Here is a 16,562-nt window from a genome sequence, read left to right as displayed (position 1 = left end):
CGGTTCGAATCCCTGCAGTGGGGTGCGCTCCCGCTGCTCGGTCCCAGCGCCTGCCAACCTAGCAGTTCGAAAGCACCTCCGGGTGCAAGTAGATAAATAGGGACCGCTTACCAGCGGGAAGGTAAACGGCGTTTCCGTGTGCAGCTCTGGCTCGCCAGAGCAGCGATGTCACGCTGGCCACGTGACCCGGAAGTGTCTCCGGACAGCGCTGGCCCCTGGCCTCTTAAGTGAGATGGGCGCACAACCCCAGAGTCTGTCAAGACTGGCCCGTACGGGCAGGGGTACCTTTACCTTTTTATGCTTTATTAATGAGTGGTTTTATTAATTATTAGATATTATTGTTTGTGAAGTGTGGTCTAGATGTTTTGTACATAAACATGCATGTTTTCCCAAAATTGCAAGCTCTGATTGTACTGGGCTCCATATCACAGAGAGAACTGTAATAATGTTGAGCTTAATATGCTTACAAAGCCCTGTCAGGCACTCGTGCTCAACACAAGAATGCTGGAGGTGGAAAGATGGGGCCAGTACCAGTGGTCCTTGTTTTACCCATGGAGGCCATTAACAAGTGAGCAGAGCTTTTGAGCTCCTATTAACTGAGTAGTTAATAGTTCATAGTTCAGTATCAGACCTCCTGCAGATGAAGCAGATGTTCTGATACTGAACTATTGGTGGAACTAGATGTGACCAAAAAACATCACCCCCCAAATGTGCCTTACTTTCTCTTCTCCTGTAAAATGAAGAATTGAAATTGGTAACATGTCAGCATCCTTTGATGGCAGGGAATGAAGAAATTCATGATATGATCCTTTCCTTTGTGTTATGGGGATGAAGAGGAGGAACTGGACATGGGCCCCTTGGGCCAGGCAGTTTCCGTAGCACCCGGTTCCTCCCTGATGCAAGCCACATTTGCCATTGAACTGGTGGTTCCTGAATGTTGAAGATAAAAGGGCCATTAGCACAAGCACTGATTTCCAGCATTTGTAGCAAGTTGTCCTTTGAGGGGCGTGGAGATAAGCAAAGCCACAAAGGATTGTAGCCTTCCTGCCAATTTACATCTTGGCTTCGCAGTTCAGAATGACAATTGGGGTTATAATTAGTGCCAGCTCCATGGCTCAGAGTGCTAATTGATGGCATCTGTGTGACTGCTTAATGATTCTAGTTCCAAACCGAAGGCCAGTCGGCAAATATAGGACAGTTTTATAGGTCTCACACCATAATTTCTGCTCAAGAATTAGAAGAAAACAAGGCAGCAGGATTCTTCCCATCGTCCTTAACACACCGTGTCTAGGATGTTTAAGCATCAATTAGCAATAATGAATAATAAGTTTTCTCCTTGTTTAGAGATGTCTGTCATAGAGAAACAGGATGACAGGTTGTTTCTGCAAAGAAAGCATGGCATGGCAAGAAGCCTACTGTTATGTTCCAAATAACATTTGTCAGGAGAGAGAGATGTGGAGAGTGTGACCCTACTCATTCCCCTATTCAAGATCAGAGAGTTGGATGCTGGAAAGGGGAAGAATTAAGTCCAGGATCAGCAGAAGAGTGTGTGTGTGTGTGTGTGTGTGTGTGTGTGTGTGTGTGTAAGTGTAAGTAAGTAAGCAAGCAAGCAAGCAAGCAAGCAAGCACACGCCTGATGAGGAGTAGTAAATTCTGGCTATAGATGAATCCAGGACAGAGAACACTCTATACTACAACACTTTGTTGCAGGTCCCACTTGTAGAATTATCTTCCTGAATATTAGCTTCATAAGGACTTGACCTTTAAACGAAAAATTAAGGGGAAAGGGTGGGAGGGGGCAGGCAAAAAAGAGCAAATTGATTTTTGATCAGCTGTTTCCAACTTTCTCCAAATCCCTGGAGCTCATATTGCTTCATCATGCAGGCACTTAATGGTCTAACCTTGAGCATTACCATGTAAAATGAGGGTCCGGAGGACAATGAAAAAGGTATTGCAATAACTTACGCCATTGAGTAAATCTGCACCTGCACACAGGGAAGGAAGAAGTGTAGCTGCTTGAAACACAATGGAAAAAATCTAATTCTAAAAACTGATGCTATCATAAATAATACAGCACATTTATGAAATGTAAATTCACACTTATCTGCATATACAGGGAGAAAGGCGAATGTACAGGGTTGAGGGGTATTTTTTTACAATGAGCTTTTATCAACAGTTAATGCTATTTAAAATAATACCTATGTGAATTATAACTGCATTGCAGCTGACTGACAAAAAGTGTGAGCTCCTAAACCCAGAGCTTCCTCACTATACTACTGATGTTCCTCAGAGCCCCTGAACCTTGTGGAAGATGCAAGAGTCTCTGGGAAAGCAAAGATACTATAAGCCTTCCTTCTAGTCCTCAGATGTTCCACGTGTCACAGCAGGTGTCCGTGGAAGTCAGCCCAGACATGTTTGCCTAAGCAGCTGCGTGGTAGTCCTTCACAGATGGTTTGTTCCCCAGGAGGCTTTGAGGGGAGGGCTGTAGATCAGTGGTGAAGCACCTGTTTTGCATGCAGAAGGTCTCAGGTTCAACCCTTGGCAATTCCTGGTAGCTCTGTGAAAGACTCCCTGCCTGAAACCCTGGAAACTCCCAAGTAGGGCAAGGAGAAAAATCCCCTGCTTGAAGCCCTAGAGAGCAGCAGCCAGGCACTGAAGACAACACTGAGCTAGAATGACCTATTTTCTGACTCAGTTTAAGGGCAGCTTCACTGGTGGGAGATGCAAGAGGCACAGCTCACCATATAACTAACCAAGTCTCATCCAGCCCTATCTCACAATGTTTGTTGAGCCTAAAATAGGGTAACCACGTCCACTCTGAGCTCCTTGGGAGGAAAAGGTGGATCAAATATTTTCGGGTGGGTTGGGGAGGAGCAGCATTCTTTAAGCCAGTCTCTGGGCTTGCCAATACTTCTATCCCCCCAGGAAAACCTGCTATTTACCATGGAATCAGTTTTTCCTCAGACTGATGTTTGTTCTGATTCAGTTGTAAACGGGAAAGTAGTGGGAAAAGTGAAAAACTGCTTGGACCTGTGCCTACAAATCATGGGACAAGTGGAAAACCCTCTCAAAACCATGGTTTCTAGGCACAGGACAAGTGGAAATGTGGCTGAACCTTCAATTGACACTTCCTGCCATAACATGAGCTACCAAAGCACAGAACTGGCATACATACATTTCTTTAACCCTAGGGTGCAACACTCACACCAGGCACCACTTAGCTGGGTATCGCATAAGCAATTTCAAACTAATCATATGCCAATGTGAAAGATTGTGCACACATTAAATTTTAAAATCTGCTTTTTAGGTCTCATTCTGACATCTAGTTAGCATACAATAACTGCCTTTCAAAAGCCAAATTAAATATCTGTGACACTTTAAATGTTGCTGTATCCCCCTCCTTTTTTTATTTGCTCTTTTATTTCAGTTCTGTGGCTCTTTTGTGATGTTGATAAGTGTGAAAGATGATAGTTTAATTGGTAGATGTTGTTAAGGGAAAATGATGATTAACACATCAAACATGTTATGTTTTTTGGCATGAAAGAGAATTAGAATGATTGGGAGGTGATCCTTTTGGCTTCTTCTCATAAATCATTGAAATCCACCTTTGATCAGATTCCCAAACAATGAAAGGCATAGCGAAGATCACCTTCCTACTGTGTGTGACATCTGTGGAGGTTTCACTACTTAAGAGAACTGTTCAAACAGATCTGAGGAATTTGGGTAACGGTTTAGGCCTAGTGAATTTTGATAAGTTAAGGGGGATTGAACTTGCTAGCTCGAAGGTATTTACGAAGCAGCCACAATGGATACAAGTACACCAATTGTATTACCCTCAGGGAACAAGCAAAATGTGGGAAATCAGCTCACAAGGGACTGCATCAGAGACTGGCATTATTGACAAGTGATGAGGCCTACAAATTATGATAAGCAAATCTGACATTTTTTTTAAGTCATCAGGAAAATTCACCGGTATTTTTATGTGGATTTCTGTTAAGACATTTTTCTTTGCAGTTTTGCCTTATCGATATGATTTTTGCAAAGCAGTTTCTCCTTATGTATGCATACCCTCCAAGTGGCCCAGTTTTCCAGGGACAGTCCCAGCTTCTGATTTGATCCTGGAATGCACCTATTTCCTCTGCTGGTGCCACCACTGCCAAGCTCAGGGAGGAGAATGAGCATCCGCTTGTCCCAAGCGGTGGTGGCAGCTGCCGCGAGGGGGCATTCTGGTGCCTCTTCATGGCCTCCTCCCTTGGGCAGTTCATAGCAGCTGCTGGAAAGCAGGCAAAGAGGTGGAGAAGGAGGCATGTGATATGCCAGCTCGGAGGGAGAGGCAGAGCGTAGGACTGCCCTGGTTGGGAAGAAAATGAGAGCAGAGTGCAAAGAGTCTTGATGTTTTAAAAAAACAATTTACGCATCCATATCTAATCTAGGCCTTTTCTAATATTTATTTATTGGTCTGTGCTTTTCTTTTTGTAAATGTTGTTGTTTAGTCATTTAGTCATGTCCAACTCTTTGTGACCCCATGGACCAGAGCACGCCAGGCACTCCTGTCTTCCACTGCCTCCTGCACTTTGGTCAAGCTCATGTTAGTAGCTTCGAGAACACTGTCCAACCATCTCATCCTCGGTCGTCCCCTTCTCCTTGTGCCCTCCATCTTTCCCAACATCAGGGTCTTTTCCAGGGAGTCTTCTCTTCTCATGAGGTGGCCAAAGTATTGGAGCCTCAGCTTCACGATCTGTCCTTCCAGTGAGCACTCAGGGCTGATTTCCTTCAGAATGGAGAGGTTTGATCTTCTTGCAGTCCATGGGACTCTCAAGAATCTCCTCCAGCACCAGAATTCAAAAGCATCAATTCTTCGGCGACAGCTCTGACTTCCATACATCACTACTGGGAAAACCATAGCTTTAACTAACTTTAAATAGCTTTAACTAAACTTTAAATTAAATTTGTCGGCAAGGTGATGTCCCTGCTTTTTAAGATGCTGTCTAGATTTGTCACCGCTTTTCTCCCAAGAAGCAGGCGTCTTTTAATTTCGTGGCTGCTGTCACCATCCGCAGTGATCATGGAGCCCAAGAAGGTTAAATCTCTCACTGCCTCCATTCCTTCCCCTTCTATTTGCCAGGAGGTTATGGGACCAGTGGCCATGATCTTAGTGTTTTTGATGTTGAGCTTGTTCATCTTTGTGGAGCTTACCTTCTACTACTGCTAATTCTAAGGGCAATTGCTGAGGAAGCACACCCTAACTTCTCAAGTTTCAGCATCCTGCTGTGTGATATCTGTAGCTTGAGTTTTTGGCAATGAGTAATCAGGTAGCCTAGCAAACTTAAGTCAGTGAAACCTCTCAATTAATACAAACTTATCTGTTTTGCAAATGCAAATCTTAACGTAAGTTTTAACTTCAGTCAAACAGATTTTTTACATTATATTTTTACACACATTAAACTTATATTGTTTATACACAATTACCAATTAAAATGACTGGGCCCAGAGTAGGTAACAAGAAGTGCCAGCAATGCTAGCAACAGTGAGAAGTACCAGAAGATGTTGAGCACTGATACTAGGCTGCCTACTGAATAGTAAGAACAACTGTTCCAGTCAGGAGGGCAGGATCCTCTGAAGATGGGTCATTAATCCTTTTGCATATGTACTCAAAAAGTACCTTGTGTGTCCTATTTCAGTGGAAGAGTGGAGTATCATTTCCAAAATAAAGTAAAATAAAAATAAATAAAAAGGTACCTTCAGTTTTAAGGTCAAATGTAATTCCACTTCTGTCCAACAGTTGGGAGAATGCTGCCCTTACCAATCTTATTAGCAACTGTAGTGAACATAAAGTTGATCTAACTAGATCCACACATCCATATAATGATGATGATGGAGAGCTTAATGATGCTGGAGAGAAGGAATCAACTGGGAATGATGGATCAGATATGGCTGCTCTTAACTTGTCATTTGGAAAGCTGTTCTAGAGTCTCATGGGTTTAACTTGTTACTACCCCCTCCCCTGGTGTATAGTTTCCCAGGGAAGATGAGATTTGGCAGCAAAAGGGGAAGGAGGTGTAGGAAGTGATGTGATTGCTAGCGGCTTGCCTTTCAGATGTGCTAAGTACCAGAAACACTGAGAAAACTGGAAGAGGACAGTTCTTGATGTTCAGTGACTCTGACAGTCTGTCCCCAGGTGAATAGGGCATCTTTAGATGCAACTTTAAGATGAGGTTTCTCTGTTGGCCCTTCAGTTTGTTCTGAATTTGGACTGAGAGCACAGCTGGTAAATAGTATTTTGTATCTATATTGCTGGATTGTTGTATTAATCATTGCTACATTCCCCATTTTCTTCAAGTGATAAAAAGCCCAGAAGGAAAGCTACTGGCCATCAAAATATTTTGTGTCAAGGAATTCTTGAGGTTAATTATGCCAGTTTTCCAGGATGGCAACCGCTTGGTTCCTTTTCATAGCAGGTTGTTATGAAAGAGCTCTTGGCCTTTACTAAATATTTTGCTTGTGTGTGTGTTGCCTTTACAAGTCCTGAACTGGATCAGAAAATTACATGAGTTCTTTCTCATTTGTAGTGGGTGGGTGGATGATTGTTGCTGTCCTCCCATTAACATAGCATACACCATACCCTCTTCTCCACATATATCCAACACAAAAACCTCCCATCTCCCTTCCCAGCTATCTGTTTGCCTTCCTTCTGCCCTCACATTAACGAGTGGAATGGAAAAACCAAGGGAGTAGCAGAAAGGAAAGCAATCAGATGGGGAAGAGGCTTCCGTTGGATGAGGTAGGTTGGGATCTGGAGACTGGAAAGTACAGGGTCATTCTCCCTAGATTTGGTTCCCTTCCATAGCTTCCTTGGAATAAACCTGCATAAGACTTTGAGGTTAATCAGATAATTATCAAATAAAGCTCAGAAAAAAAACCAAATGCTTCCTGAACTGTGCCATGGACAGAGCTTGCCATTACTGCTGGTAATATAATAAAGAATCTATTATTGCAGTAGGAGCTACCACCCCTGCTTGCCCCACTCATCAACTCACCCTCTAAATCACTTCGCACCCTCCTTTAATACAATTCTAGCAAAATATGATGAAGGCAGGGCACTTCAGAAAGCTGTATGCTCAACTGCTCTCTGGAGCATCTCCCACTTCCTTAAACACCATTCTAGATATGTTTAACTGTGTGTGCATCAGAGAGCAGTTGCCCAAACCACCCTCTGAAGCAGCTCAACAGCTCACCTGTGCTACCCAACTGCCACATTGCTTGCTTGCTTGTCTTCTGTTCTGTTCTGTCATCCTGCTGCAGTGGGCATGGCCATTTATCTGCAGCCATGCCCACCACAGCATGGCAACCATTTTTCTTCCAAAACGGATGGGCGACCCCTTGGGTAGGCAAAAAGTAGAAATGTCCTAAGTATTTCTTACTTCTCTCAGTTGCCCACTGAACTTCATCCCCAATTGGCTACCAGGTTCTATCATGCCTAAAAGAGAATTTAATTCTTCCATAACCCTAGAGATGAACACACACACACCTTCATCTTCCTGTGCCACACATTCATAAGGTATGATTGAATTCTTCTGGGACACAGAAAAAGATGATGAATTTATGACCGCTTAAGATTTGGTCTATAACCACCTACTTGAAAGCATTCATGGTGTGGGGGGGTGGGAGAATTAGGAACATTTTATATCTTGTCATTATTACCTTGACAATCGTTTTACAGGCACATACAACTATCTGACATTTAGAAGACATCTGAAGTTTTTAATGTGTGACGTTTTAATGTATTTTTAATCTTTGTTGGAAGCCACCCAGAGTGGCTGGGGAAATCCAGCCAGATGGGCAGGGTACAAATAATAATTTATTATTATTATTATTATTATTATTATTATTATTATTATTATACAAAAGGAGGGGGGAAAGTGTTCTTTACTCCTTCCCTGAGAAGTAGACGAGCTGTGATTTTCTGAATTCCTGCAGACATCGTTACAGCAATCGCAAGCAAGACATGCGAATACAATTTTGCCAATAGCAGGGAGTTAGCTTCTGTCACATTTATTTTTGAAAGTTCTTCCTTCAGGCATTTCAATTTGAATTTATAAGATTGCAAAATATCCTCAGACTCCAGCTGTTTTCCTGTTTGTTTTCCAAAGGGAGCGTGTATAGATAGAAGCAAAATAACACGGATTGTGGGCTAGTCCTCCACATTTTTCTTAATTTGATTACCACATGCTGTGTGCATGCTTTATTTATTTATTTATTTATTTATTTATTTATTTATTTATTCATTCATTCATACCATTTCTTACCTGCCCTTCCCCATAATGGTCTGGCATGTGCAATCCCTTCCCCAGTTTGAACAGTATTGTCCTTCCACCAAGATCTGCTGGCTTTTCCTGGTGGGGGAATTCCATTTCCAGTGGGGGAGTGTCACCAGTGAGCAACATTTCAGTGTGAGCATCCAAACAGCTGGCAGTGGAATTCCCATTGATGGTACCCAGAGGACACCACTTAAATTGGGTTTTTCGGGAGGGAAGGGCCAGAACTGAGCTCAGAGGTTCTGCTTGACCCTGAGCTAGCCCTGCAGCTGTCACCTGATAGAAATATGGGCCTCCTTGCCAGATCAGCCAGCGAGCTGGTATAGAAAAGAGTCATCCTTGTGCTCACTTTCCACTCCATGGCACTCCATAAAACCAGTAAACTGCAGGCCAGGGCTTTGGATTTCCCCCGATGGTGCATATTATTAATTGAGTCAAACCATATGTGAATATAGCAAGCTGCTAAGTGAAACCATTGGTCCATCTAGTTTAGTACTGTCTACACTTACTGGCCGTAGGGACGCAGGTGGCGCTGTGGGTTAAAGCCTCAGTGCCTAGGATTTGCCGATCGAAAGGTCGGCGGTTCGAATCCCTGCGGCGGGGTGCGCTCCCGCTGCTCGGTCCCAGCGCCTGCCAACCTAGCAGTTCGAAAGCACCTCCGGGTGCAAGTAGATAAATAGGGACCGCTTACCAGCGGGAAGGTAAACAGCGTTTCCGTGTGCGGCTCTGGCTCGCCAGAGCAGCGATGTCACGCTGGCCACGTGACCCGGAAGTGTCTCCGGACAGCGCTGGCCCCTGGCCTCTTAAGTGAGATGGGCGCACAACCCCAGAGTCTGTCAAGACTGGCCCGTACGGGCAGGGGTACCTTTACCTTTTTACACTTACTGGCAGTAGTTCTTAGAGGGGCTTCAGACAAGGGTCGCTCCCAGTCTTACCCAGAGATACCAAAAATTGAACTTGGGACATTTGGCAGGTAAAGCAGATGAGTCACCATTGAGCCACAGCTCTTCTTCAACTTTTTGGACAGTTACTTAAGCGGGTGGTACTTCTTTTGTCAGAATACAAGTCTAAAGTCTTACTAAGCTTTTCACATCTAACCAACCCAGTAAATTGTCCCATCAATCCAGCAATTGGTGGATTGTGTAATATGCTCACCCGTTATTTTAAAAAGAACAAAAGATAACTCTTCATTAAATATGAGAGATTTCAACCTAAATCCACCAGGGATATTGCCTGCTGAACAGAATGCATGACAATATGTGTTGGGCAATGCATATTCTGAGTTTTAAAATAAATATAGGCATGGTGTGATGGTTTTACTACAGGGACATTGACTGGAATTTGGCCAATATTTGTTTGAGCGTTTGTGTGTGAATAATATGGGTGGAGATGTTCTCAGTGAAGGTCTCTCCCTCATTTCTAACAGCTACCTCACTCCAAGCAACACCCCATAATCTAGGCCATATTCTAGCAAAGGGATGAGAAGCATGTGGTCATCCAGATGGTGTTAGATTCCAGCTCCAACCATCCCTTAGCACTGGCCATGCTAGATGGGACTGACTGGCGTTGTAGACCAAAAACATGGGGAATTTCACAGTGTCCCCACCCCTGATCTACCAGAACCCTGTCCAGTGACATTTTTCAAGAACCTCTGCTCTTCAAAAAATTCTTTGCTTCAATATGACTGCTCAGGAAATGTCCCTGGTTGATGGCATGACCTTATTTGACACCTGACATTCCTTAGAAGAATTGCATTTACACTTTCGGCAACCTTGGGAGCAAAAATAATTTCCCTTTATTGAAGGAAACAAATTATAACAGTATGAAATATGTCATAGAACATTTCACCCTTTAGGAAAGGTGACAGAATTTTAGAGTTTCTTGTTACCTATACCATACTTCCATTGTAGCACTTCGGCATTTAGATATTTTTTCAGATGGAGAAATTGGTTGAAAACGCAAGCTCTTTTCAGGCACAATTGTACTCTACATGGGAGTGGGGAGCAGGGTTTAGGAATAATGGATAATTTTGATTCAGTTTTAATGTTACTGAGCGCATAACTTGCACTTCCTGAAACAATATGCAAACCAAAACACAGCCATCCTTTGCAATTTACATTTCTCTAAATTTTAGGGTGCAGTTCTCCAACCAAATGATGTGCCCCAAACTGTGCATATTAAGGGAAAGTGAGCATAAAATGTATCTATCTGTGAAAATGGTATGCATACTGTATATGCCTTATATTGGGGGGGAACTGTTTGCAAAAATGAGTATATCAGGCAAAATTGCATACATAAATGTGTATATAAAGAGAAATTTGCCCTAAAATGCTGGTAAGTTTCCATAAGGATTAGAGCAGGGGTAGGCAGCCTAAGGCCCGTGGGCCGGATGTGGCCCAATCGCCTTCTCAATCCGGCCTGTGGCTGGTCTGGGAATCAGCATGTTTTTACATGAGTAGAATGTGTCCTTTTATTTAAAATGTATCTCTGGGTTATTTGTGGGGCCTGCCTGGTGTTTTTACATGAGTAGAATATGTGCTTTAATTTAAAATGCATCTCTGGGTTATTTGTGGGGCATTGGAATTTGTTCATATTTTTTTTCAAAATATAGTCCAGCCCACCACATGGTCTGAGGGAAGGTGGACCGGCCCACGGCTGAAAAAGGTTTCTGACCCCTGGACTAGAGCAACACGGGAACAGTAACAGTCAAACGAGACTACTACTTATCAATTAAAAAGATATTCTTAATTGGAGAGTAGGGTGCTTTGTTTGTTTAAGATAAATCACTCATTGTTATTAAATATTGATAGCCGGGAAGAAATGTGGTAGAATAAAGAAAAGTTAAAAGGGGGAAAAATCATTTGTAGGTTGTTGGGAGAAACAGACATTAAGTACTGTCATTCTTACTCATCTCTAAGCTTCTGAACTCCCTAAGATCTTAAATATCAGTTTTATGTTAGATGTTTAAAAATAATCTGACTGTAATTTGATGTGCATTATCTTGTGAGCGCAAAAGCCTTCAGTTGGTTTATTTTAAAAAAGGGGATGTTTACATCCTTTGTATTGTTCTGAATGTCACGTTCAAAGTAATGTGCGATTTCCTGCACCCTAAAGAACATAAATATAAGGAGTAAAGTTCTTTGGTTGTTTGGTTAGATTGATGGATGGATGGAAGCATTGGTACTTCCCAATATTCTGTTCTATCTCTTTCAAATATCCTTTTTCTTTCTCTATGAAAAATATGAAATATAGATGTTAGAGAGAGTATCAGAATAGTACACACAACCAACACATGAGAGTGTCAGACTGAATATATTAAAGTGAATTTTACTTTTTCTTATAAAATACAGTTGTTTTGTATAGTATCATCTTTGACAGGGGTGTAGAACCTTTCTTTTCAACCTGAGGGCTGTATTGCCTTATGGACAATGCAGTTCTTTAGCCATGTAATGTATACAAAAATGAATATGCTAGGGTAAAGTATGAATAAAATGTAATGTGAATATAATAATAAAAATAACATGTGAAATGTGTTGTATTACGGAAAATTGCTCTGCAAGGTATGCATATTAGGAAAAATTGTGTACACACATGTGCGTACATTAGGATAAATGCTGATGAATTTCCATGAGGACTGTTTAAATATATATAAATGACTTCCAAAAAACTGATGTAGAAATGTGGAGAACTGGGGGGTAGGAAGAGAAATGGAGAGAAAACAAAATTGGCAGATTTGTTCATCCTGATAGGTACCGGGGCAGAACACATTTCATCAGTTGGTTATAGTCAACAACAACCTGGGAACACTGCTGGAACAATATGGTTTTCTTCTCTCCTCTGCAGTCGCAGCGCCGAGTCACATTTCACCTGCCGGATGGTTCTCAGGAAAGCTGCAGTGACAGTGGGCTAGGAGACCATGAGCCCAGCAGCACCGCTAGCACAGCACATCCTCTGCCACTTGGTTTCCCACAAGAGGAGTACTATGAGCAGACATCACCCAACAGTCGGACAGAGGGAGATGGCAATTCAGATCCAGAGTCCAGTAAGTCTTTTGCATCATGGGCATTTGTCACTCTAGGGAATTCATGGGTCCAAAATGAGCATCCAGTGTATAGTGACAATTTATTCTGATTCAAATAGTATTTGTTTTGTTGCACCTGAAAGGACAAAGGTCATCATTTTGTCCATGGCTGAAGGGCCTTGTAGTAATATTTTCTGAGCTGCATTTTGAGATTCAGATGATGAACCCATACGGACCAAACTGGCGGTATTTAGGATGCAGTAACCCAGCTCTTGGAGGAAGGGCCTATGTGGAAAAGCAGGATAGAAATCAGGACCAGAAGACCTGTGGGGTCTAAGCTAATAAGTGCCTTAGAGAATAGTAAACACGGAGCAGTAGCTGTCTTTTGAGTGCTTCTTTTTTAATTTCAGTGTATGTTTCATTGTTTGGGTAAAATACAAAGACAGGCTTTTCATATGACTGGGCAATTGAAGGGCCTATAAAGAGTTTGCAAAAAGATGAAAAATGCAGCTGAGGCAGAAATTAATAATGAAATTAAATCACACTTGCTGTTTGCTTCTTAAAGGGCATGCTACTATTTATGGGGTGATTTTTTTTAGGTTATTGTATAATTTCAGAGAGATATATCCAGGCTGGCATTGATCCAGCAAAGCAAATTGTAAGTTTGTAGTTTTATTTTTATTTTTAATGTTCATGGACTATTATGGAATAATAACTCTACAGTTACAGAATTGGTTTTATTTCTTTGGTTTTGGGCCTGTTATCTTTTGTATTTGATTTTTTTTTTAATGGCATGCTGCTTTGGTACCTTTTGGTTGGGAAACGTTTTATAAATCTGCAGATAAATAATCAATCAATCAATCATTAAGGGAGGAAAAACTCATGAGAGGAGACAGCAGCAACAAACATGTTAGTTCCAGCCACACATTGGAGGGAAGCCTCCAGTGCTCATGTTTCACAACAAGTTCTAAAGTATGCAGGAAGTCTCCATGAGTACAGGAGTACCACTTCAAGAGAGTGCACAGGTTGGATGGTAACAGAGACAGCTTGTAACCTCCTCACATTTACTTAAAACTTAATGGTCAATCCAGAAAAGGGCTGTATTTTCAGCTTAAACCGAGATTGGATCAGTTGTTGCCATTTGGGATACATTTTCTGATTCTTCCCCCCAACTTAGGGAGGGGTATTTGTCCCATTTGAAACAGCTGCAGTGTCAGTTTGATCCTAATGATATATACTTTGATAAGTAGTGGCACACATCACTACCTCATGGGTGATGTGGTGATAGATGTGTCTTTGGATGTGAGAAGTTTGCAAGGAGGTTGGACTCACCTATTTTTCTTAGATGACTAATTATCTGACAGCTCAAGTTGAAATCCAATACCAAGAATAATTAGTGTTCTGCAGTGTGGAGATGTATACCCCAACTAATGTGATTTCGACTTCAATAGCTGTGCTTTGACGTATGCAATTGATGTCGTGTCCTCTGATGTTGGTAGTTTTCAACCATGTCTGGGATTTTTTACTGTGATGTAGCTCTTTAGTGATTCTACTCTCATGCAAAAAAATGTTGAGGATGTTCACAATACACCCTCATCAGATGAGTATGATATATGAAATGTTTTCCACAGAAACAAGAACTAGAATCATAGAGCTGTTTTGTGGCAGATATACTTTTTTTCAACTGAATGCTTGAGTGAACCGAACTTGAATGTGGATAATTGAACCTGAGACTGTATACATGCAAATCATCAAACTGTAGCCACTCCTAATTTGCACTGACAGCTGGCAAAATTGGACTATATCCAGCAAGTTAAATTTAACTAGCAACTAGAAGAATAACACAGCTAACTTTCTAGGGTGGTGGTGTGAATGAATGAGAAAGAATTAACTGAACTTTAAAAGTGCAGTACATAGAGTTATCAAACATTTAACTTTTACTTTTTTTAAAAAAGAGACTTGGACAAGTGTTAGTTCTGTATGCATTCTGTACGGAGTTCTTTCATTTATTTTATTGAACAAAATTTCTTTGCTGTTTGATTATAATAAAGCCTTCAAACAGTTTATAAAAAATAAAACACAAAAGTTATCAATAAAATGCTGTTAAAAACAAGCATTTAATGATTCGAAATATCATTAAAGTCAACAATATACTAAAAAGAAATGTGTTTTGCATGTGCTTCTACCAGGAAGGAGTCTTAAACTTCTACCAAGCAGGAGTGTACTTGGTGTCAATAGACATGAAGTTCGAAGGTATAGGGTTTGCAGCCAGTTTTGGAATGTTATCATAGATTAAATTACTCTGGCCAGGTTGTAGATTGGGCTTATGTCAGTCACATGGCATTTGGGGAGTTTACACAGTGTTTATAAAGGAAATCTCCTTGAGCTTTTAATTATTTGGTCTGGCAGTTTACCTAAATTTGCCCTTTGTGGAGTAGTTAAGAGACTTCTGGGCTTCCTTGTTCTTACGGCTTGTTAGCTTCCCTAAACTGAGATTTCAAAATCACTGCTTTTCATAGTTCTGTCCAAATAATGATTGGAGCAGAGCAATGGGATTAACAATTTAGTAGAGTTTGTGATTTCTGTCAACCAGATAAACGAAATCTTATCCCTTGTCAAAAACGACTTTGATATGAAAACGAAAACGACAAAGTATGCAATATAAAATGGTAGTTCAGACTTGAAAAAGTGTGTGCGCCAGGGCTAATCATCTATCATCTATCTATCTATCTATCTATCTATCTATCTATCTATCTATCTATCATCTATCTAATGTTTAAGTAGCATTTTTCAGTATAGAATAATAAAACTGTGTGTACAAAACCATAACATAGCCATAAAATAAACAAAAAATGAGCCATAGCTCACCAATAAGGATATATGTTTTTGCCCCTTTTAAGTTCAGATGGAGAAATAAAGCTGCATCAAATGTTTACAATTTTAAGGATAATAATAATGTACTCAAAGTACTCAACTTTTTTGAAAAAATGACACTGAAGTTCTACAACATTTAATGCTCAAGAAACAGTATATTTTAATCAAGAGGTAGACTCTGTCACTGGGTTATAGAAATATATATATTTTTTGTGTGTTGTGTGTGTGTATATGCACCCATGTTGATGTCCACTTGTGGGTTCTTCCATAACTCTACTGATTTTTCCCATCTTCAAAGTGGTATGCTAATAATTAATTTGCAGAGGGGCAGAGTAATTAATCTTAGCAAGACAGTACTGCATGATTGATCTTCTACCTTTAATCTAATTAGCCTGCACATAGGTGGGAGAATGTAATAGCTGAACACTTTATATAAGGCTTTGAGAAAAGTCAACCCTTTTTTTGATGACCCGCTGAGACCATTCCCATACATCACTTCTTGGGTAGTCATTAGTTGCATGTTTGAATTAAAAGGTGAGGAAACTGGGGAAGATCAAAAAACCCAGAGTAGGTTGAACATTCTCATTTTAAATGAGTCAGTCCTTTTGTACACTCTTAATAATGTATGATTATATCTTGATAGCAAATTTGGTTTGGTAGTAGTGGCCATAACAGCCATAGGTGAAAATCAAAGCAGCAAATATTTTAGATGTGCCAAACTTTCATATCATAGGGGAAGATTCAAGAAACAGTTCTTTGATGTTCACAAAACTTCACAAATGAAGACTGGCACTAAATTAAATTTCACTGTTTGGTGCAGCATCTTATATTTGGCCTACAACAGTTCAGCTTGCGGATTGCCCAGGCAGGTGCATTATGTGACCCGTGAGAGCAGCAAAATAACTTGCACAATGGTGATGGGATAAAATCAGGCCAAATATTTATTGAGAGCAGCAGACAAGGCAAGGGTTGGCATGGCATTGGGTCCCAGTATCAGTTCATCATTCCACAAGCCCCATGTTGATGGAATGGATCTGCTGGGTTTGGATCGCTCCAAACCTGCATGATGGGAGTCAGCCAGTGTTGAACCTTGCCGTGGTGCAAGCCAAGCAAGCAAGGTCTCACTGGGAGACCAGGGTGCAGATTCACACCAGGCAGATACCGAAGACATGCTTGGGGTTGCTGTGGTCAATGCTCCCCTCAGGCCCCTTATGGGGATTCCCCTTAATTATGCTGATCCCATCAAGTGCCATTTCCACCCTCATGCAAACTATGTTCTTCCGCCTAACAAAGGAAAGCTATAATTTTCAACTCTGGCTCCGGCCTGGTGGAACGCTCTGCCTCATGAGACC

General features: G+C 41.3%; 1 protein-coding gene across 2 annotated transcripts in view; it reads left to right on the top strand.

Annotated features, from left to right (window-relative positions):
* Nucleotides 1–16,562, top strand: part of PCDH11X (protocadherin 11 X-linked) — a 777,133-nt gene that overhangs the window by 584,475 nt on the left and 176,096 nt on the right. For both annotated transcript variants that reach the window (XM_079962396.1, XM_079962397.1), the window contains one exon: nucleotides 12,159–12,357. In XM_079962396.1, the coding sequence (XP_079818522.1) occupies nucleotides 12,159–12,357 (199 nt within the window). The remainder of the gene's footprint in view (nucleotides 1–12,158; nucleotides 12,358–16,562) is intronic.

Source organism: Podarcis cretensis (assembly GCF_951804945.1).
Source record: "Podarcis cretensis genome assembly, chromosome: Z".
Taxonomy (NCBI): Eukaryota; Metazoa; Chordata; class Lepidosauria; order Squamata; family Lacertidae; genus Podarcis; species Podarcis cretensis.
Note: the sequence above shows the minus strand (reverse complement) of the source record. Positions and strands in the feature narration are given on the sequence as shown.